We start from the raw sequence: 22426 nt of genomic DNA, 5'->3' as shown, positions 1-22426 counted from the left end.
ATCGTAAAACTAGCCTAAATTTGTTTGAGCAAAGGCCCTGCTTCGTGTACTTCAGAGATAACAGCATGGATCGCATCATGTGTGAAACTGTGCAAAAACCTGCTTTGCCAAAAACTGATACAAATAAAAATGTTCTGTTCTTTAATGCAAGATGGAAAGCAAAAAGATATTATTACTCAGCATATTTTATAACCTTGAGCCAAGTCATGCACTATTGAAAAAAAAAAAAAAAGAAAAAGTAAAGAGGAGCCAGTCATTGCCATCAACGGCTGGCAAGCCTTTTACTTTTTTGCAAGAGACTGCACAGCACTCAATGAGTACGTGTATCAGCACACTTCGAGGCAGTGCCCAGTGTATCTGAAAGCGACCCAATTCCCCTCAGCACTATAGAAAAACAGCAGGTATGTCTTGAAAGCAAGAGATGCAGACAAATAAGTGCCATGTATTCTTGTGCAGCAGTACCCAGACTATCAGTTTCTTTTTACAGCTGTTGCCAGTGGATATGAAAGTAATCCAAATCTTAGTTCTGAAAGCTAACAAACTATTGAACAAAAACACAACTTGAGATGCGGACTTGAGTTACTAGTCGACATCTCGATACTAAAATAACAGAGCTAACCTCGAAAGCTTAATTCTGTGATGTCAATATCAGGACCAGTTTGCATTTCCTGCACGAAATAGAAACCACTTACTTCTCCCATGGTCGGTTCATCTGCCTTGTATGCATCCAGTCTTTGATACAACATCTGTGCCAGGTCCACGTTGTGATCAAAATCACTGAAAAATGAAGCAACCAATACTAAAATTTACACTGAAAGTACGTCCAATGCAATGAGCCAGATCTCCTGCTAATGTAGTGGTCACACAGGCACATGCAAACACACAAAAATGGCAGTTTTAGGTGAAGCAATACACAGATGTCTCAAAGGAATACCAAGTATAATTATGTTAATTGATTTCTACTAGGATTACATGAATATTCAATCTTTGAAACACAAATTAAACACTTTTCGTCATTCAATTGGTAGAGTTTGCTGCTCTCAGCATTTCTGAACATTCCACTCATGACTGAGTTGTACAACGACATAAAACTTACGAAGCATGCATTGTAGAAAGAACACCGCGGTTTCAAATTTACATTTCAGCCCACCCCATCTTATTCAGAAGCACTTGCCTGTTTCGACAAGCTCTTTTCTGTGTGAAGGCATTTTCTACTGCTACTACTAGCTACTGCAGGGAGCGTTTTTGATATGATACAGTAAGTCATTGTAAATGACACTTACTGCTTTTCTTTTGAGCTAACCTGCAGTAAGCGAACTGAGCACCACACTGCTTCATAGTGAATTCAGACTTCTCTCAGTTTACTCGACATCAAGGGGCCCTGAAAATCGTTTCTGACCATGGCAAGAAAACATTCCTTATCTGAAGACAATGGTGCTGTGAACATGCAAGCCAAATTATTATACTACCACAGGGAGCCTACAATCTCACACAATATAGATAGCTTGCTCTCTCCTGTGGCTTTTTAAGGCCCCCGCTCCTTTTTCTGCCTTATGGCACGTCAGCAATGAGGTTACAGCCAATGCGACAGTCCATAGGCGCCAGCCACTGGGAGACTGTAACCAGTACTTGCAAGCAAAATCTTGCGCACACATGCACACCCTTCCAGGTCTTCTAGGAAATGGGGATGTCGCAGTTAACATATCCTGCCCGTCCAATCAACGCCCCTTTGTAACTCTCAGGCCTTTGTACCTCTCTCATCCAGACATCAATCTCAAAATGTTACCATAAGCACACCACAAAAAGAAGAAATAAAAAGAAAAGAGAGAGAGAGAGAAAGGAGTGGTAGGCAGGACATTGCAATCAACGCTGCCTCAAAGAGGGAAACGAACGAGTTTTAGGGGATTGGGGAAAGTAAACATTGCGATCTTTATATCTCTGTTCATATTAGGACCTTTTAAAATTTTTGTCAAGGATACGTTATTTGAAAGACATCCCACTAATTCCAGCATGTTGAAGCAAGTTTAAAAAGAAAAAAAAAATACAATGTCTCTGAATCATTAACACTTTGTCTAGCACTGTGGAGTTATACAGGGTGTCCCAGCTAACATCAGCCAGGCTCTTAAAATAAAATATAGAAATACGAGAACACAACCAAGAATGTTCTGTCAGCAGTGACGCACCGCACCAGGAGGATTTTTTTTTTCATAACTGAACTATTGATAATTAGATGAGATTAATTAATAACATTTTTAATGACTGAATTGAGGGCACAAATTTGGATAGAAAAGTAATAATTGTGTCTTAAACACCCGATTCAGTTTTCAGTGTGCTATGTCTCGGGTAATTTTTTTTTTTCCGCGTTAGGAAAGAAAATGCACGACATATGAAAATAGCCACATGATTACAGGTCCGCGCGTCTCGACACCAGCAGTCCCAGGTGTTACTCAGAAGAATTCAGTTCCCAGTTTAAGAGAAATCAGTGGTCATTTAAGCCTTACATTAGTAAAAAACTAACCTTACTTTCTAATGTGCATCTAATCATATTTGTTTTCACCGCTTTAAGCACACAAGTAGTGGTGACTTCCAACATGCTGCTTGCTTACATACCGCCCAGTAGAGCCCACTTTTATCTCCAAATGCTTTTAAGTGGTATTATCCACTATGCAAAAGATAAATATGCTTTATTAATTTTGGAGCCCCCTCTGTCCCTTCCTATTCACCCCCCCCCCACAAGTTTACGAAAAGACGAAAGAGAAAGGCATTCACTACATAATTTGATTGTCCAAGGCAATTACTGTCAAGCACTTATGTTTGAATAACCCCACAAAGCCCAAAGTATCATTTTTGATGTGCCGAACTTGAAACCTCCAAATGATAATTCAAGCATGAAAAAGTTAACGCGAAGCCAAACAGTGTTTGTGACATACAAGTGAATTTTCATTTGTGCACAGCTCAAAAAAGAAAAATTAATTTTTTTAACAACATTTCATATTTTTTTAAATATGAATGTACTCTCCATTGACACAAAATAAAGGTGATCAAGTTGTTTTAATTTTGCTTGATATCAAATGGCGCTTGGGCTTTGTGGGGTATTTCAGTGTTTCGAGTACCACTCATAACATTTACATCCCAAGGCTACATATGGGCAACCTTGAAACTCTAGAAAATGAGTGTTTGTATTTCATCGTCATTCAAGTGCAGCAATCATGACATATGGCTGGCCTTGGATGTTTCTCGCAACACAACAAGCCTTTGAGCCATCACAGCCGCTTCAATAACACATGCTTTCTTAGATGGTCGCATGTATTCTGCGCTCATTTTGTGTTCACTATATTTTTATGAGCGGGTGGCACCGCAGCGGGTAGGTCAGAATAACCAAGCAGGTACGAAAAAATTCAGGCTCTGAAAAATCGGTTGCAGACTATACTTCTACTGAAATTGGTTTTACTCAAAACTGGACAGAAATAAAACATTGTAAAACTATTAGTGTCAATATGGCAATCGTAAAAAAAGCTCTAAAAATTGGGCATTTTACGATAGAATTGTAAAAAGTGTAGGGGTGAGCTGTAAACGCCCCATTTGGTGTCAGCACTGTGCGTCACCTGGGCCATCTACAACAGAAAACGCTACTTGCCACCTGCTCTCACCCTTGCCCCGCGCAACGTCTTGTGGCAAGGGGAAGTGGCGCCACTGGCTTCCTCACCCCTGGTGCACCACTGGTGACGGTAGAACACACTTCCAGATGTTGCCACCCTCAAGTGTCACAGCAAAGACGAGCAAAGCTTCAGGTTTCTGCCCCACAGTGAATTTCACCAGCATTCAGGCAAGTTTCTTTCCAGTGCGACGGAAGGACTCATTAAGAGGCCCATAAATAACCACATACTATATGCCAAAGTACTACAGTCACCTATACGTCATCACAGCATCTGCTGCCTAACAGCTGTGACGTGTAGCTGCTGAAGGTTACATGGACCTCCCAGAATTTTATTTTTATGTTGTGCAACTTTTGAATGTGTGCTGAAGAATGTATCCCTGTAATAAGTTCATTAAAGCAAAAAAAAAAAAAAACTAAACAAGCATAGTTTTGAATGTGTGCTCAAGAATGGTTCCCTGTAATAAGTTCACTAAAGCAAAAAAAAAAAAAAAAAACTAAACAAGCATAGTTTAGCGAACGCCTGGTACGCTGAATCTTACCTCCTGTACCGCAGAGATGGGTATTCGCCCAGTGTTGCACACAATGTTGCCACTTGCTCCGCAATGCGTTCCAGGTTGGAAGTGCGTTCGTTGATGCGGTTTGGATTGTAGTAGAATTGGAATGTCTCTGGAGAGTCCAGAGAGAAGACCTGCAAGGAGTGCATTTGCAATGACAATAAACCACCTAAGAGAAAGAGGAATCCCTTGCTTTACAATATACAGAATAAGTTTCAATTAGCCCAAAGTGTACATTGCTCCAGCAGGAGATGGTAACTCGTCGATCAGAAGAAGGATAACTGCAGGCAATCCCTTCATCCTCGTCAATAATGTTTACCATTGCAACTGAGTAAAGTTACCAAAGCTACACGAGGCAGAAAACACAAGCAAGGCAGTAGTGACCTGAATGAAATTACACTTTTGAAAAAACGTTGAGAAAGCAGGGGGATCTCGAGGTGGTGGAACCTTCCAACGCTCATTCAATGTAGACAGGTGCGTAGCATCTAATAATCCATTACCACATGATGCATAAGTATCAAGTTGCTGAATCCACGACATCCACACTACCGGGGTTAAGCCAGTGTCCGCCAAGCGGCAACTACACTCGATCTCGCGGCCAATGGTGTCCTTGTATCACACAATACGGTCCATTCTCAGTTTGTTACAAGTTTAGAAAATAATATTTAGCATACAAAAAAATGACCTTGATGTGGATGCATCTCCCCAACATTATATGATCCTGAGTTTATTTTTGTTCATTGTCAGATTTTTAAAAAATGGCATCCAGGTCCTCAGCCACATGTTGATTAGAGAGCATATTAAATTTTTTTATTGGAACTAAAAATACTATTTTCAACTTCCCAGCTTTTTCGCTGGTATAATGGTTACTAACCAGAGAACAATGAGCCTAATTCCTCAATGTTCTTTTTGCCTGTTGCTCTAGGCACTCCATGTGAGCTCTATTGCATAAGTATCATTTGTTTATTTCCAGGATACTGCCACTATCCAGTCTGGATGCCAAGGCATAGGGTATAAGACATGTGTAGCAGAAAGAAATAAAATAAAGGTAAAATAATTAAAAACACAAAGCTATCATACACTAGATACACTAGAGTAGTGAGCTGATACAGCCTCGATAATGTTCCACAAACTAGGCCAGATTGCCTACACTGCAGCTGACATCAGCCGATGGAGAGCAATCACATGAAGAATGTGCAAGCCCCTGTGTATTGCAGCATTGTCTGCTTGGTCTCGAGCAGCATCTCAAACACTGTCTTGAGCACCAGTGCCAAATTACTGTACAGCACACAGTACACCTTGACCACAAGCAACCACAGCTGCGACCAGGAAGTGCAGAGAATTTTGTGTTGGTGCCAACAGTTAAAAAACTATGGTACATTTTAGCTTGGACAAGAGACCTAGTAAATGATTGAAGAGAGCGACCAAGCAAAATAAACATGAAAAAGCCAGCAGGACCCAGCACCAGCATACAGTCATGACTAAAGTAGAGTGATATTCAATAGTTGTGACATCTGTCACATCACATCAAATGCAATGTAACTGCCAACAATTCCACAGGATACCATTTACATATACTACTTCCAAGACTAGAATAAGGGTGTACGTGACAAACCTTGCACTGTCATGTGACATGTATTACAGCGTCTAGGTGTTGTAGAGTTAGCGCTGTAATGCCCAGTGGTCAGCCATAGTCATAACTCGACACATTCTTAATGTTTGGTGCCAGTGAAGACCAAATTTAAGGGTACAAGCTAATACTTTCAGCTACATTTTTTTTTTCATTGCCTCATTGCACAGTCCCTTTAAATTAAAGCTTCTAAACAATTTTTCAGATGAGAATATAGTGCATCATATGCTACACATGAGAAATAAAAAGGTTAATAGAATACCTGTACAATAAAAGATATATGAGAGGCCTCACTAGGATTAACTTTAGCAGAAGTGTACCTCAGCAGTTGATGCGTTATAGCCGTGGTTGCTGCTGGGGTAGAAAATTTAAAAATTATTATGTCTAGCTGCTGTGTGCCACAAGTTCATTTGTTTGTATCTGAATACGACAACAAGGTGCAGAAGAGGCACTACAGAGTGACAGTATAATTTTGAGTCCAAGCATACTTTGTTACACAGATGAAACTCAACTACACACAGCACTGGACAAAGAGCACCAAAGCACCCACCTGACTTTCGTATGGCAGAAAAGCAATGTTGACTTCTTTCAAAGTCTTTATTACTTTTGCCATAGGTGATTTGCATATATCTGTGAACAGGTCATCTGGGCATTCTGAAACAAAAATCACACAGCAATACGGTCAAGATATAAAATGAATCTAAAAGTGTCGTGCAATTGTGCCACCAGAGGCTTAAAAAACACTCACTTTCTGTGAAGAAAATGTGTGCACACCGGTACATGTGTCGGGCTGGTGTTTGGAAGTCCGACATCAAGGCACGAACTGACTGAAATGTAAAGAAAACATTGCCACATAAGCACCAGTATCAACAGTCATAGACAAAAATGAAAAATGACGAACAAAATTATGTCAGAACATGTTTTGCCCGCTAGAAATTATTAACCAACAGGTCCTCCCTACTCAGGCAGAGTGTGAATGATATATGCAGTGTAAGCATCATACATCTGAAAACTTAATTGACTTCAGCTCACCTGAATTTTTTTTTTTTTGTCTTAATACAAAGCACCATTCCAGAGGCTATACACTTGACCTCACCAGGTGCAACAATATTGGCTACTTCAGAGTCGACACTAAATGCAGCATGGTATATGCATTTTCATAAGCTACCATGGGCAGTCAGCTTCCATCTGTACAATCAATTACACAGTTTATTTTTTATTGAACAAACTTTTGTTGCCATTGATTACTCTAGCTCAGCAGCTGAGCTAGAGGTCGCGGGTTCAATCGCGGCAACAGCAGCCACATTTAGATGGGGGCAAAATGCAAAAATGCTCTTTTACTTAAATTTAGGCGCATGTTAAAGAACCACAGGTGGTCAAAATTAATCCCGAGTCCCCTACTATAGCGTGCCTTGTAATCAGGTTATGGTTTTGGCACATAAAACTCCAGAACTTAACTTAAGGGTGCACTGAGACACTTTTCTAAATAATCACAGAATGGCCTCGTTATTAAAGGACGTCACCTCCCGAATTTCATGCCACAAAAAATTTTCGAATCCTTCAACTACAAGTCATCACACCGATACTCGGCTTTCTCACTCCTTTCGTCTACGCTATCATGCTGGAAGCTACACAGCGGAGAAGCCAAGACAGCCAAGCCCTGGCCAAAAGCTGAGTGCTGCAGCAACGAAAGGGCTCGTCGCATCAACCTGTGGCCACTGCTATAGACTACGCTACACAGCATGCCACTGCCATCTTGAAGGCCATGCGCAGCAGACACAGCTACGCTCAGTGCATGAAATGATTTCCTGTCTTTTTGAGATCGCAGACAGATCTTTTTCATTTATTTAACTCAAAATTAGAAATTATGTATGATTGAGAATGCTCTTGCGATCACAAAATCCGTCAATAGTGTTGGTGGACCAGCTTCTTTTGATGAAGCCGCATGACGACATTGCGGAAGTGAGAGCAGGCAATTTTTCGCTGTGTTTGACAGTAGATCGTAAATTCTCTGCTGCACGCAGTGCACTAATATTTGGCCGAGATGTTTTACAGCAGCCTCTGCGACAGATGAGCAATGTTTTCTAAGTATGTTCAAAAAGTCACAGGCCTGTGCGGCACACGCAGCACAGTCACAGCGTAAGCTGGTGGAGCGGCTCAAGAGTAGCTCCAATTAGGACACCACGCACAACAGGGTCTTCGCGGCAGTCCATTTGCCTCGTTGTGACGAGAACGATCTGAACTGTCCGCCTGGCGTCGACGGCGAGCTACGGCTTGTAATGCTCTCTGCACAGCAGTCTGCTGAGCCCGATCAAGCCTTACAACTGCAACTTACATGTCGGGCACGCAGTGTTTGCAGGCACCTTAACTAGATGGCGCCCCATACTGGTGGAGGCTCGCGAGCGCGTTGATTGTGCGCCTTGTCTGAATCGCATATCGTCGCCTGCGCCTGCGGACATTGCGTTTGCAGGCATCTTACCTAGAAGGCGCCACCATACTGACGGAGGCTTAAGTCGTCTCCCCCTGCGTTTGCCTTATAGGGCATTTTCCGCGGCCCGATAGCAAGCGCTTACGTGGCTCAGTGGTAGAGTATCCGGCTCCCACACAGCGGGCACGGGTTCGATCCCGGCGGGAATCGGGTACTTTTTTCGTGTTTCCGGCGATAGCGGTTATGCGGCGGACGCCGGCGGCGGCATTATTGCGACCCGAAACGGCTATTGGAATGAGCCCATAACAGCTTACGCTGTAAAAGTGTTTCAGGGGCCCTGGATACTGAGACAGTTTGACATTCGCTTTTGCTCGCTTGGTCACCTATGCTGCTACTCATTGTGAGGCCCGATGTAGCAGCATGGCAGACGACCGAGCAAGTTGGAGTGAGGGTCAAAACGTCACAATGCCCTGCTCCCATGTGACCACCTCCTGTGTCAAGACATCATGACACAGTAGAAATGAAACCAAAACTGTCTGTAGAAAAGCTACCACATTAAGTTATTTAACTCTGAGGCTGGCCAGTATTTTTTCTAGGGTTTAGGGGTCTCAGACCTTCACTAAGAGCAAGAAATGAAGAGTAAAAAATACCATGTCAGTATGCCTTTAATGGTACACTAAAGGAAAACATTAATCAAGCTAGATTGATAAACTATTAGTAGAGAAGTTTATCATCGTTTTCTGTGTGCCAATATGTCCCTTAGTTGAGTAGAAAACTGCCACCGAAAGTCCCGTGGCTGCTCCTCAATTTGAAGCTCCTGCACCAAAATAGATGAGTTCATGTAATCCCCACATGATCTCCGTCTATGGTGCTCTCGGTGAATCAGCCAGTGCTAACATCACAGTAGGGGAACAGCGATGAGCAGAGTTAGGGTGAACACACGAGCGTGTGGCAACACTGCATGACGCACCAGTGCAGCTAGCTTGGCCGCATATCGAAGCAAACTTTTAACAGGTGCAGTGTTGTCTGAAGGCGTGGCCTCGTGTCGTCTGCTTTAGTTTCTGGGCTCGCCAGCCCGGGTTAAATTGAAGATAATTCGATGTTCAGTAGCATATTGCCATAGCAGTGAAGCCAGCTTTACGTTTGTGTACAGCATTTAAAAGGGCAGTGGGTTCACCAACTTGAGCCTTCATGAACTGCACAGGTGTCGGTAAACTTTCCCATTGTAGAAAAACAATTTGGCCCATCTCGTCATTTCCGGCTGTTCATGAACGCCATTAAATCCTTTCCCCTCAAGGCAAAATGCAGTTCATTTCACTCAGAGTGAGGCATCCGCCGGTCGTTTACGTGTGACGTGCAAACACAAGGCTGGCTTCATGGCTACGACTATTCTTGTGCAACACTGCTGCGAGCGAAGTTTGATTCAGTGTGTGCAGCTTTGGCATACCCGAACAATTTAGAAGGCGAAACGAAGCCACATCTCGAGGCACTCCTGCACCTGCGCAGGTTTGCTTCAATGCACGGCCACACTGGCGCTCTGCGGAGCATGGCCACGCACTAGAGCTCTCACCCTAACTCTGCTCATTGCTGTACATAGTTCACAACAGGTGATGTCATTGGTTCTCTATTCCTGTTATTTTCTTGCTAGAAATAACTAACTTGATCGCTATTACAGAAGCCCATTTTTCAATCTAGCTTGAAGTAAGCTCGACTTGACATTTTCCTTTGGTGTCCTTTTAATGTGCAATCAACAATCCCGAGTTCATCACTTGCAGGCTTGAATTCATAACAAGCACAAAGAATTTAAATGTAGCAGGATGCCAACAAAGTTCTATAGCTCTCCCTCTCTCATTTGAACACCATCACTCCTGCGTCATCACTCTGGTCAGTTAAATCATGAACCATAATATGCAGCAGAACTGAAAGTTAGGTGAGTTGGTACTGATTCATGGATCACAGAAGCACAAACGCCACAAATTATGCATGTGTCGTCCGTGCCTTCCCTCCTTGTCAATGTGTATCGCACAACCCACAGCATGAACCATAACACTAGGGCAACACAGAACACAATAGTATCAAGGGTTTCACCCTACTTCAAGCCACGCAGAAATTTTTAGGAGTTTGGAGTGCTATAATGATGATGCCTCTGTTCAGCAGTAGGCAAATATGCAAAATTTGCCTCCACTTACAATGACATATCTCCACCTGTTACACATTTAAATTTGCAACAGTTACAAGAGCCCTGACTATATATATATATATATATATATATATATATATATATATATATATATAGCTGTGATGTTAGGACTCTTATGACTGTACACCCGTACACGCACACACACACAAATTTTTTTCAGGAGCAAACCTTTTCTGTTGGGGCGATAAGATACACCGCTTCAATGTTTGGCAGAGGTTCTCGCTTCTTATTCAGATCTTCAACAACTGCATGTAAAAAAAAGGGGGGGGGGGGGTGTTAGTTTGCTCTGAGCACCATTCACACTTCCTCGTACGTAGAACACCTCGCGCGAAGCAATATAATGAGGGAATTGCAGCCAGCATCAATCATGCAGCGAAGCATTCAATTGCATACATATCTGGATGAGAAGCACCAGAACGTTTAAAATAATGGAGACGGAAGAGAAAAACTCACTCGTAATTCCTTCAGACGCGAGTTCGTGCATCTTGCAGCAGGCGGAGATCATCCGCATTCCCAGCTGATCAACCACAAGAACCTTCCATTCTCCCTTTTTCTTGACCGTGCGGATAACATCGTTCGTGATTTCTGAAAGACGGACAACACACCAATAATCATGTAAAAGTGCCAACAAAAGCTTTACCAAAGAAGAGCGACTTTCGTCTTAAAGCAAGTTTCATTATCTCTTCAACTACTTTCTAGTGAAGGCAGCAAACTATATGCCATGAGCTGACTAGCAAATGACCGCTACTGATTTTCACAAGCACACGACACGCTAAGTTTAACAGGCGACAACGCCGACAATACAAGCAACTTTCAGATTGAAAAATGCCTTACAAAGCCAGCTTCGCGCTGAGCAGCGGGCAAACGCGTTGGCCGATGTGATTATAAACAGGCGAGACAATAAGGAGGAATGGTGCAATGCAATGTAATGACCATTAAACCTCACAACAGTGCCTTTTTATTTTTTATTTGCAAATTTCGGTTAGCTGGCGCCGATCAAGCTGAAAATTCAGATGAACCACATCGAAGCTCCGCTTTTAAACGCGAACACACCCCAGCAGCACGGCGAAACTAACTATACTATCGTTTCCGATCACGAAACTACTCCAGTAAAGTCCCGATGAGCTAAACAGTGCAGTGTACGCTTGCCAAAGTTGATCCGATAAAACTCCACTAGCCTTAAATGTAAACAGTAAGTCGGCAATCACACTTTTATGTGGGCGTCCGTCAAAGATGTAACACAGCCAAGATGGGCGTGAACTCCTTAGGCAGTTTCTCATGCAGGCGCTTCACAAACTTCACGCTCAGCCACATTACGCAGAACTACCGTATGATAGCGACACTTAAATGAGACACATAGGCCACCCAGTCAACCATAATTTCTTGAACTGGAAAGTAAAGCTTACTTACTCAAGCCGACGACACTCTTCAGTGCCATTACAGTGCCCTACTCGTCGTATCGTCAATAATGCGTCACACATCTGCGTCAAGCAAGCTTCCGACGCCAGCGAATCAGAACGCGGGGTGGCCGGTGCGCTAGTGCGCCGGTAGTAGCTAGCTTGCTCTTTTGAAATCAAATGGATCAAATTATTTTACAACAATTGAAAATAATAGTCCCAATATGTTTTGACGGGACAAATCACGTAACTCGAACATGAGAAAAGCAAAAGTTTTAATAGTATTTCTAACCATTCGTTTTCCTTGTTTGTCGGTAGGGTACGCAGCGTCGTAGTGTGCTTAAAAGTAGTTGAACTTTGAAGAGAAAATAAGCTTGGTTGGGCGGCGTTTGTTCAAACGTAAAGCTGTACTGCTAACTATTTTGCCTGAAGTGAAGCTTAGGTAACGCTTAGCTGACTATCTAATAGTGTGAACTGCATTTATGACCGAGGAAATGTTGTACAATCCTGCCGTGATACATTGTAGCAACAGTCTGCGGGGGTTCCGCGCTTGGTCAACTAAACATTTAATACGGCAGCAACATGTGCACATGTAGCCAATGTAGCTGTCCCGTCCGTGCTCTGTGTGCTCTGTGCCTACCAGACCCGCAGCACTCACGCAGCTTCGGCAAAGTTGGTTCTTTATTGTATAGCTTCGGTTTACACGGCGTTAGCCGCGTAAAGGTGAATTGACTCATGCTCTGCGAATGAACGTTAATCATGAATCTTTTGCCAAAACATTCATCCGAATTCGCCAGTGGGCAATACTGGAACGAGTTCTTCCAGAAACGAGGAAAAGCGGCTTTTGAATGGTGAATGTTGTCTTCGCTTGCGTCTAGTGTGCATTGTTGGAATTGCACGTGGCTAATGTTTACGTTTCTATTTTCTTCCATAAAATAACCTTCTACTGTTTATTAGGTATGGAGAGTTCTGGCAGCTTGCAGGCACAATATGCAAGTACTTAAAATCGACTGACAAGATCTTGATAGTCGGCTGCGGCAACTCGGCTTTGAGCGCAGACCTTTATGACACTGGTTACAGAAACATCATCAGCATTGATATAAGCGACGTGGTCATCCGGCAAATGAAAGAAAAGTATGTCGAGGCGCGACCTCAGATGCAGTTTCTCCAAATGGATGCTACCCAGGTTTGTCCGTTTTGCTTAGTTGGATCCACATGACAGTAGACCAGGCTGAACTGGCGTGCGAGCAGCACCCTAGCTGTGCTGTTGTAATTCTGTCGCCTCTTTTCCTTTTTTTTTTCTCTTAATTTTATTTGCCAATTCGTCAGGTTAACTTTGTTAACTCCTTGTTAACTTTTTTTTTTTTTTTCGGGTTTGTTTGCTTTTCAGATGCAATTCAAAGACGAGGAATTCAGTGTAGTATTGGACAAAGGAACAGTGGATGCACTGACTCCGGACAGTGATGATACTACAAAACTATATGCAGTGCTTAAAGAAGTGTCCAGGGTTTTAAGAGTTGGAGGTCGGTTTTTGTGCATATCACTGTTACAGACTCACGTCTTGCAAGCATTGCTCAAGTGGTTTTCCTCAGAGTAAGAGGTTCTTTGCTTTTATTTCCAGCTTTCATGGATTTACTGTTTTATTGTGGTCACCTCTAGCATTTTGTACACTCGTGCAGTAAATTTTCTGTATTATTTTTTCAGCCCAGCTTGGACTTGGGTCATTCAGTTTCTTCGCTGTGTGGATGCAGAAGCGCAGGAGGAAAATGCATCAAGACTCGTGCTGCCAGTGTTCGTAGTGGCCTTCACAAAACTCAAGCGGTTGCCAGAGCTTGAAACAGTTGGGTATTTTTTTTAGCATTCTTATGGCCAGCAATATTGTTTTGGCCTGATGATTATATAGGTGATCAGGTGTAGGCCTGAAAGAGTCTCAGTACAGTCAGACCCGCTTATAGGTACCTTGTGCTAAAGTTTTCCACAATTGACAGCAGCGCCAGAATACACAGCCTAGCGAGCGAAAGAATCGAAGTTGTAGGGATGCGATTCAGGTTCATGATTACACTTTGTAACACTTATCGCAAGGCAAGGGTCGAGCTCAGTACCAAGCTTAAACTTTGGGCTTGGCAAAGTTTGGCGTTAAACGCTCAGACGAGCGCCTTGTGGAATTAGGAAGGTCATTTCATTTGTTGGCTGCCCTAGTCACTTGCATCACTGATACTGGTAGGATATATGATAGAGCCATTGCGTCCTATGGCCAGTGCAGGGCGCCTACAACATTTCCTTTTTTTAGGCAGTTTTTTATCAACCAATGAATCTTTGCAATAAGCATTTGGAGGACCATGCATTTATAGCAACCTAGTCGTCATGCTGGCTTGTTATAATGAAAGAGGTGCGCCATGAGCGAAGAACAAGGGAATCCAAGGGGCTCACTTTCTTTTAGTTGAAACCATATGAATAATTAGTGAAGCCGGAGAAAGCATAGGGAAAACTAATTGTTATACTTAATTATAAATGTAGAAATAATAAAGTAAAGAGAAATGAAAGAGGACAAAGAGATGACTTGCCGCAGGTGGGAGCCAAACCCACATCCTCCACATTACGCATGCAGTGCTTTACCAATTGAGCTGCCGCGGCACCATCCTCTCGTCCTCTTTCTTGGATATTTTTGTATGTGTACAACATAAGCCCTGGGGCGTTAGCCAGCCCCGTTGACGGCAAAAGTGACGGATGTGGAGCTTCCTTTTAACCACAAGCGTCAAATAGTATGCTAGCTTGGGAGCAGGCAACTGGCCAATAGACCCTCATATGCTGTCTCATGTCATCAAGACCGGCAAACTTGAGGCCCTCATTATGCTATGGAGGATCCATGAAAACCAACTTTTACAACGAAGCTGTATGTGGCTAGGCAAAACCAAAATCTGTCTGTCCGATGTGCGCAGAAACTATCGTCATCAGCAATCGCTCGAGCGTTTTCTTCTTCCACAGCTGGCTCGTTGGCGCCCCTCGGCGCGAATGCGCCGATGCCACTGCTCCCGCGTTCGCCATCTTCTTCCACAGCTGGCTTCGTTTCCGCTCATCATTCCAGCGTAGAATTTCACTTCTGTCGTCATAATGGGGAGGCCGCATTTACGGGTGTATGAGCCATTGCTTAAGGGGATATGAGCCACGCATTGTCTTACGTGATGGACAGATTTAATTTTGAAGAATCGCAAGCGGCAATGGGGGGGGCCAGGCGGATGCTGCTAACCACGCCGCCGAGCAAACTCGAGACATCGATCGCAAGTGACAGTGGCGAACTGCGGGCATATTGTCAGTGACGTTGTTCTCTCCGTCACAGTCGAACGTGTGTGTAACCTCATTAAGATACACAAAGACGTAACCAATAATTGAGAAAGACTTTAATGAACTGTCAGGATTAACCCGGTGATAAACACCGGGGCCGCTCGTTTCAGCTTCGCTGGTTAGCCATCTGTACAGAGTGTTTGGGCGATAATTTTTGTTAGTCACGACCATACGAGTAAACAGACAATGAAGCTAGAGAAAGTGTAGGCGAAACTAATTATGTTTAATTGAAATGTAGAAGTGAAAGTGGACAAAAAGAAAGTGCACCGCAGTCACTCATTGTAGAAAGGAAGACTTGCATGTCCAAGAAGTTGCTTGAACAAAAAAATTGTGCAGAATATCTGTTAAGCGAAGCTTTTATGAAGCAGTAAATGAAATGCTATAAAGCTGTTCATCTTCTGCAATGCACTTTGCAGCACAGCGATTTTGTGCCTGCCTGGCACATATTCAAAATGCGAAAACCCCAGATTCAATATCTACAACTTTCGTATTGGCACTTTCTTGGTGAAGCCAATATTTAAAAAGTTACGCAATTAGTTTATACTAATTAATTGATTTTGCAAAATGAAAAAAAAAAATACCGCAGACTAGGCCACGCGATTCTCAATACCACTGAATTGGTTTGAGCCTCCTAGCACACTTCGTTGTTTTTAAAACCTTGGTTACCATTAGCTGAGACACCCTGCATATATACAGGGTGTTTCAGCGAACACTCAAAAATTCTTAAAGGTTGCCTGTGGCAGATAGCCCAATTCTAGTTAATGAGCTGGTCTACTCGAAGAGGCGGACATTACTTGCACAAAAAATTGAAATGCATAATCGAATAATTAACAAAAATTGAGTAATTAAGTTTTTAACTTATTACCTGATGGTCCATATTGCAATTTACAAATTGCAGCCGTGGAGTTCGCAAGGCGGATCCACTTGAAACGAATTCTTGGGATGACACCAGTTTCGAGATAATAATTCCCGAACTTTGCGAAGAAATGCATTGGCATTGCAGTTTCTTAACAAAACGTCGCTTTATGCATTGAAGCACAAAATTAACTGGAACGCGAATGCATTTCTCCTTAAAGTTCGGGAATCTCGAAACTGGTGTCATCCTGAGAATTCATTCTAAGTGGATCCACCTTGTAAACTCCATGGCTACAATTTGTAAATTGCAATATAGGCCATCAGGTAATTAGTTAAAAACTTAATTAGTGAATTTTTGCTGATTAGTTGATTATGCATTTCAATTTTTTGTGCAAGTAATGTCTGCCTCTTTGAGTAGACCAGCTCATTAACTAGAATTGGTCTATCTGCTACAGGCAACCTTTATGAATCGTCGAGACCACACTCCTTTAATTACTGATTTCTGACTGTAGAATGCCATGTGCATCATTTTTTAGTATAAAGTACCGATTTTGCCATTTGCAGGCCATTTACATATACATTGTTCTACGTGCAAGTACACTGATTATGGATTTGATTTATAGTGAATGCTTTTTGAATTATGAAGGAGCTGGTAAGTGGCTTTGAAAGTTGCACCCTTTAGAATAAAGCAACATAAGTATTGCTAGCACAAGTGTGTAAACATTGTGCTCCCGTCTTTTCACCTTGCTGGAACCATCATACCTTCACTATGCACCAAATCGCCCAGCAAACCACCCTAGTTATCTAGCATAAGTGTATATGTACATTTTTACCTGTTGCAAAAAAAAAAATGCAGCTGCTTGTCAGGCAGGAATTCATCTACAGTCAGTGACCCCGGCTTAAGAATAACACATATAACTCAGATAATTTGTATAGAAGCACCAGCTAATTATTTTCGATCATTTTCACGTTGTGGTAGAGAGAGAATTTTTTTAAAATATCATCTCTCGGGAAGTATGATTTTGAGCATAGAGGTACTGAGGACATATGCAGTGCAGTTTTGTTGGTGGAGCTTGTACGGAATTGTTAGACTGTCATCAAGTATAGAAGCTAGTTGCATCATTTCAATGAGTTCTTTGGAAGTTCAGTGCATTATTGTCATGCTCCTCGGGGATTTCATTGCACAGGTGACTGAGTTGGCCCTTGACCCTCAGCTGAAACCAAGACGCGTTCCTGCTTCCACTATATACAGCGAAATTGCTTCCATTCAGCAGTATGCATTTCTTCGGCATCATGTTATCAAAAGGTATCGAATTTTAAGTTGCACAATTTCTTTTTCACATGTTAAGTATGTTGGTTGTTTTACATTCCTTGCCATATTTTGTCTTTGTCAACGCTTAACAAAAGGCATGACCAGTAGGCTTGCTGCAGGAAAACAATACTTGATCAGTGAGACAACTTCTGGCTTCATGGTTCAAGTCCATGCGTCGCTTACACTTCTCTTCCCTCCACACCAAAAATTCCTTTACTATGGCCACGCCTTTTCTTGAGGCAATGATGGTGTGCATCACTCACTTCTTATTATGTGAGCATTACGTGCAGTTAGTAATGAATGAAATATTATAATGTGAGTGTGCAGCATTTGTTTTAATACAAAATGCTTACAAGCATGTAAAGCAGCTATAAGCTATCAACTTCCAGTACTATGTCATGGGTGAGGAAATGCCATACTGGTGCAGAGAGAAAGTTTGAACCGAGGTCCGCAAAGCCTTGCACATGTTTTTTTTTTTTTTTTAAAGGCATCCGAGGTGAATGTAACGGCACTCATTGACTTCTCAGACACCAAGTGGTTGGCTCATGGCAGATAGACACAAGCAGAATTTTAGGTGTTTGTGTGAGGCAGGGGAGGATTTCAGGAAGCAGGGACGAGGGGATTGACAACTGCACTGGCCTTGACAAGTGTGCTGACCAGCAGCATTTTCTTTACTGAGTGGCCAAGACATTTGATGTATTGCATACATGTGCTTTCGTAAACAGCAAGAAAAGCAACCAAAATAACGCTAGAACATTGCTACGAGCAATCGTGCTTATGATTATTTTTAAGCTTTATTGGTAGGTTGAACTTCTGTAAAGCAGAAGTTCATAAAAGGATGATTTATTAGCTGTGTAATGGTGCAAATGCAGTTGCACATAGAGGAAAATTGGAACAGCTTGTTCACTTTAATTTTTGGCTTTAGAGGGTACATTTGTAGGGGTGCGCAAATACTGTACTTACTCGCATAATGAACGCACCCCCTACTTTTCCAATCAAGAAATGTGTTTTTTCTTTTCCTTGCATAATGATCGCACCCTGAACTTGCTGCTGTGAAGTAGGAGAGACACGGTACGATTCGGCGTTCGATATGGTGTCCGTCAGGTACGATTGTATCTGACGCCATATCGGACGCCGAATCGTACCGTGTGTCTCCTACTTTTATTGCGATGGCAATCATATGGACACTCAAAGCGCATTTTTGCCATCGGCGCTGACGATTGCGGTTCAATCTCCCGCGTTCGAGGGAGGAAAGCGGGGAGGAAACACGCTGTATCTGTCACGCGCATGGCTCCGGGGGGAGGAAGGACGCAGCAACTGCACATTGCACGGCCGTGCACGGCCTGTATTGAAAGTGATCTACGTCGGCGGCCGAGTCTAGGCAGCCCCCGGAAAGTAAAGCTAGTTTCGGTTTCAAGGTGCGTGCTCCTAGCGATTGCCGGACATCCTAAGATATTTTTCTTATTTCTCCTTTTGTGAATTTTAAATCGGGCGAAGCGCTGGAAGTGGTCGCCATCGTGCGTCCATCGAGCCTGCCTCCGCTCACCCTTGCCACTCGCTCAGCGATATCACAAGTTATATCGCGCTTGGTCTTCTGCTTTGGTTGTCGCCCAAGTGTGAATATGGGAAAGATGAGACAGAAGCTTGATCAGGCGTGCAACGAACGGAAGACGCAGGAAACCAGGTCGACCAAGCATTAGACGAAGATGGCTAAATCGGGGCATCACATGTGTTGCGCGGCTCTGTGGTGTTTGAACACCGGGAATTCCATTCCTGGAAAGTTTTTCAGGTTTCTTAATGACCACGAGTAAGCACAAGTATTTCACTCTACTTTCCGAGCAGGTATTCATTTTGCATGAGTAAACCAGTTCTGTGCAAGTCTGAGTGGACTGACATAAGAGCAGTGTCGCTCGACTCATTCGCCATGATGGCAGCCCATCTGTTGCCGCTGAAATACTTGTAATGAAGGGCTTGAGTGCGTGTTTTTGGGCTATTCATTTTGTTCACTCTTTGCCGACATGCACAGCCGAGGTTAAAAAAAAAAAGCAAAGAAAGACGCAGCCGTGGTGGTTAATAAATTTCGCATTGGTTTGGATCTTCTGGAATCTATTTTCACTCATTATGTACAAATTTTCGTTGTGCATGAAAATTTCTTCCGCAGATTATCACTTTCATACTGCATGGAGGTCAGTCTTATTCCAGTACCGAATGTGTGAATAAAAACAAAATCGTTCAACTTTTACTTGTGCTGAGTTTTGGCTGGCTGAGAAATCGACTAGTTTTAGTTGATCCACTTCACAACACACGAGCAAAACTAATGATGGATGGTGCCAGGAAGTTATTTTCTTTATGCTATCCCCCACTATATATGTGGACTAGTTGAAGTGTAGCCCTAAACGTAACCACAAGTAAGGGCTTTCAAAGCAACTACTTTCACGAAATGACGAAATGTAATATATTAACCGCGAATATTGGTAATTAACAATGGGCTTCGCTATATAAATATTCTTCATTATAATTGCTTTGCACTGGTGCGTACGAGCAATGTGCCAGTGGTTAAGAAAATGAAAAGCAGCTTGCAAGGTAAACCTGGTAGGAAGAAAGCGCTTCCTAATACACGACACTTCAGCGGGTTTTGCTCCACGCTTTGGCCAATGTCGCCGCACGGCCAGCGGACCCGCAAGAGAGCACGAACACAGTCCGCTTGCATGCGGAGTGGGAAAGGAGGGCTTCAGCGGCAACCCTCCTCCTCCCGGCTGCGCGCCCTCTCCCTCTACCTTCTGACTTCATCAGTGACGTCATGGAGGCATTGTTTTGTTTGTGAATTATTTGAAGTAGGATATGCGGCAGCCGCCAGTTGTGGAAGTGGCGCTGCCCCCGCGTAACGAACGGCATGGGATCGAGCGTCCCATGGAAGGTAAAGGGAGTTTCCAGCCCCTGGTCTAGGTGCGACGATGGCTTATAACTTTTTTGCGTGCTCCATTCTTGCTGCTCAGTTTGCATTGAAGCGTGTGGGGGTCTCACACGGGCTCTTGGGACAAAGGAACGACAACACAGTAGTGCTAACAATCAAAAGGGCATTTATTGCACCTTTCATACACTAATACACGCTAGCCGAGTTACAATGCATAGAAAATTCACATGGGCGCGCGACAAATCAAGTAAGTCCAACTCACCGTGACCGGATAGCGAGCGAATATGTTCGCCCCATGGTATGACACCATCGCCAAGTCGTTCACGTGTACGGTCACGTGAACGGTGACGCGTTCGAACGATCCATGTTCGTCCATACCGGTGCCCTCCTCCTAGCCACGCGAGACGGTCTCGCGAAGTGTGGATCGGCGCACGCGCGGAACGTCCGCATCGCTCACCAACCCCAACCCGAAGAGGAACCGCGTTCTCCCTTTTCCGCCCGCCTAACCCCCCCGCCGTCAGGTGGCGTTAGCAGCGCAACACTAGCGCCATCTCTCATAATACGCTGCAACATAGAGACCCACCTGTACGTAAGTGGCGCACCCGGAGACAACAGCGATTTCGGGTCAATGCAGCAAGCACAGTTTCTGTATTGGAGGCTGTGGCTTGTCGTCTCTCCTGTCACCTTCGCTAGGCTTTTTTCCCGAGTGTGACCTGTTTTGTGAGCCTCGCTTTTTTTGTGTGCGACGTGCTGCTGCATCGGGCGTAGTGCAACTCCGGCACTCCGGTGTTTCATAGCCATAGCGGCTGCAAAGTGTGATGGCGTGCTCGAAGCCTCGTCAGTACTAGACTCTATCAGTACTTCCAAGTGTGTTTGAAGTCGTACTCCGTGGCAGAATTGCCGTGCCCCCCCCCCCCCCCTTCCGTCGCGAGTTTACGAATTTGAAAGTCTTGACGTTGGCAGATATGAAACTACTATCCTCACTTCGTATAGCTGTCTACGCATTCGCTATCGCAATAGCTGGTTCGCCTTTCAGGTGAAACTGACTTTTTTAGAGGTGGCCGCTGAAAAAAAATTGCTCAAAATTTTACCTCGCATAATGAACACTCCCCCAACTTTGCTCATATTTTTCGGGCAAAAAAGTGCGTTCATTATGCAAGTAAATACGTATTTGAAACTTTTCAATTACTTTGAACTTTTGAAGTAGTCACTATTCATAAACATGAATATTTGTCTAATAGCTTTCAAATATTTGTGAACATCGTGTGCAATTGATACCTTTGACTGCAGTTCTGTTTTTTTTTTTTTTTTGCTAGTTTAGTAGACATTTTGTGCAACATATAAACCGTTTTTTCATCATCGCTTTCTTCTGACAATGTATTCATCAGCAGCTTATAAATCCGTTCGTCTATCAAAGTGCAGATAGACTTGCCACAATGTTTTGCCATGGCTGTCCCGCTGAGACCAGGCGACAGAGCACCGAGACATTTGCTCCACCTGCTATTACAAATTTAAGTTACAAGTTTTCGGTGTTTTTGCAACCTCTCTATAGATGGTACAACAGGTACGCGATGTCCATTTTTGCACAAGTTGTTTCTTCAGAGGCAAGGAATACGCTGAAAAGAGAAAACGAGTATACTCGGGAGTTGCAGTCACAGGGTTAAACACAAAAATGGAGCAAAAGTAGGATAAGTTTCATCCCCGCAGGCATAGTCTAAGCATGGAACATGAGAACCTATGTAGTCAAGCAGGCTACGTCACTCAGGAGGCCAGACTTAAGCTGCTATACAGCGATCATTCGCACTTTTCAAAGTCGTGTGTATGCAAACTAACCACTTACTTTTTCATAATTCTCCCTTTGTGCTTTTAATAAACAGTGCTTCACAACCTGCAGTGTATTGACAGACACTTTCTAATGTTATAAATACTAATGTATGAACATCGCTTTCTTTAATTGTGAAAATGGCGGTTCATTATTCAAAAACTATTCTAAGGTATTTAATATTTGATTCGATTCAATTCGCTTCTGGCACTATTTGATTCGTATAGGATTCAGTCTCAGAAATTACTATTCACACATCCCTATACATTTGTAAAAAAAAAAAAAGCATTGAAATTTTATTTGAGTTGTAACTT

At 43.2% G+C, this 22426-nt stretch overlaps 2 protein-coding genes across 5 annotated transcripts in view; one reads left to right on the top strand and one right to left on the bottom strand.

The window, feature by feature from the left end:
• LOC119436686 (protein ROP-like) overlaps nucleotides 1–12017 on the bottom strand; it is an 80260-nt gene extending 68243 nt beyond the window's left edge. For all 3 annotated transcript variants that reach the window (XM_037703649.2, XM_049659669.1, XM_037703650.2), the window contains exons 1-7: nucleotides 11881–12017; nucleotides 10924–11055; nucleotides 10639–10715; nucleotides 6591–6669; nucleotides 6393–6496; nucleotides 4198–4346; nucleotides 693–777 (exon numbers count right to left, since the gene is read on the bottom strand). In XM_037703649.2, the coding sequence (XP_037559577.1) occupies nucleotides 693–777; nucleotides 4198–4346; nucleotides 6393–6496; nucleotides 6591–6669; nucleotides 10639–10715; nucleotides 10924–11055; nucleotides 11881–11908 (654 nt within the window). In that variant the 5' untranslated portion in view covers nucleotides 11909–12017. The remainder of the gene's footprint in view (nucleotides 1–692; nucleotides 778–4197; nucleotides 4347–6392; nucleotides 6497–6590; nucleotides 6670–10638; nucleotides 10716–10923; nucleotides 11056–11880) is intronic.
• Nucleotides 12018–12230: 213 nt separating this feature from the next.
• The window catches only part of LOC119436685 (eEF1A lysine and N-terminal methyltransferase homolog), a 56519-nt gene continuing 46323 nt past the window's right edge, over nucleotides 12231–22426 (top strand). The window contains exons 1-5 of one of the 2 annotated variants that reach the window (XM_049659656.1): nucleotides 12231–12718; nucleotides 12825–13053; nucleotides 13258–13460; nucleotides 13572–13707; nucleotides 17252–17370. In XM_049659656.1, coding sequence (XP_049515613.1) covers nucleotides 12627–12718; nucleotides 12825–13053; nucleotides 13258–13460; nucleotides 13572–13707; nucleotides 17252–17370 — 779 coding nt within the window. In that variant the 5' untranslated portion in view covers nucleotides 12231–12626. The remainder of the gene's footprint in view (nucleotides 12719–12824; nucleotides 13054–13257; nucleotides 13461–13571; nucleotides 13708–17251; nucleotides 17371–22426) is intronic. The other variant, XM_049659662.1, reaches the window with a different exon arrangement.

The sequence above is a fragment of the Dermacentor silvarum genome, chromosome 1 (assembly GCF_013339745.2).
Source record: "Dermacentor silvarum isolate Dsil-2018 chromosome 1, BIME_Dsil_1.4, whole genome shotgun sequence".
Lineage (NCBI taxonomy): Eukaryota > Metazoa > Arthropoda > Arachnida > Ixodida > Ixodidae > Dermacentor > Dermacentor silvarum.
This window is presented reverse-complemented; position numbering and strand designations above follow the sequence as displayed.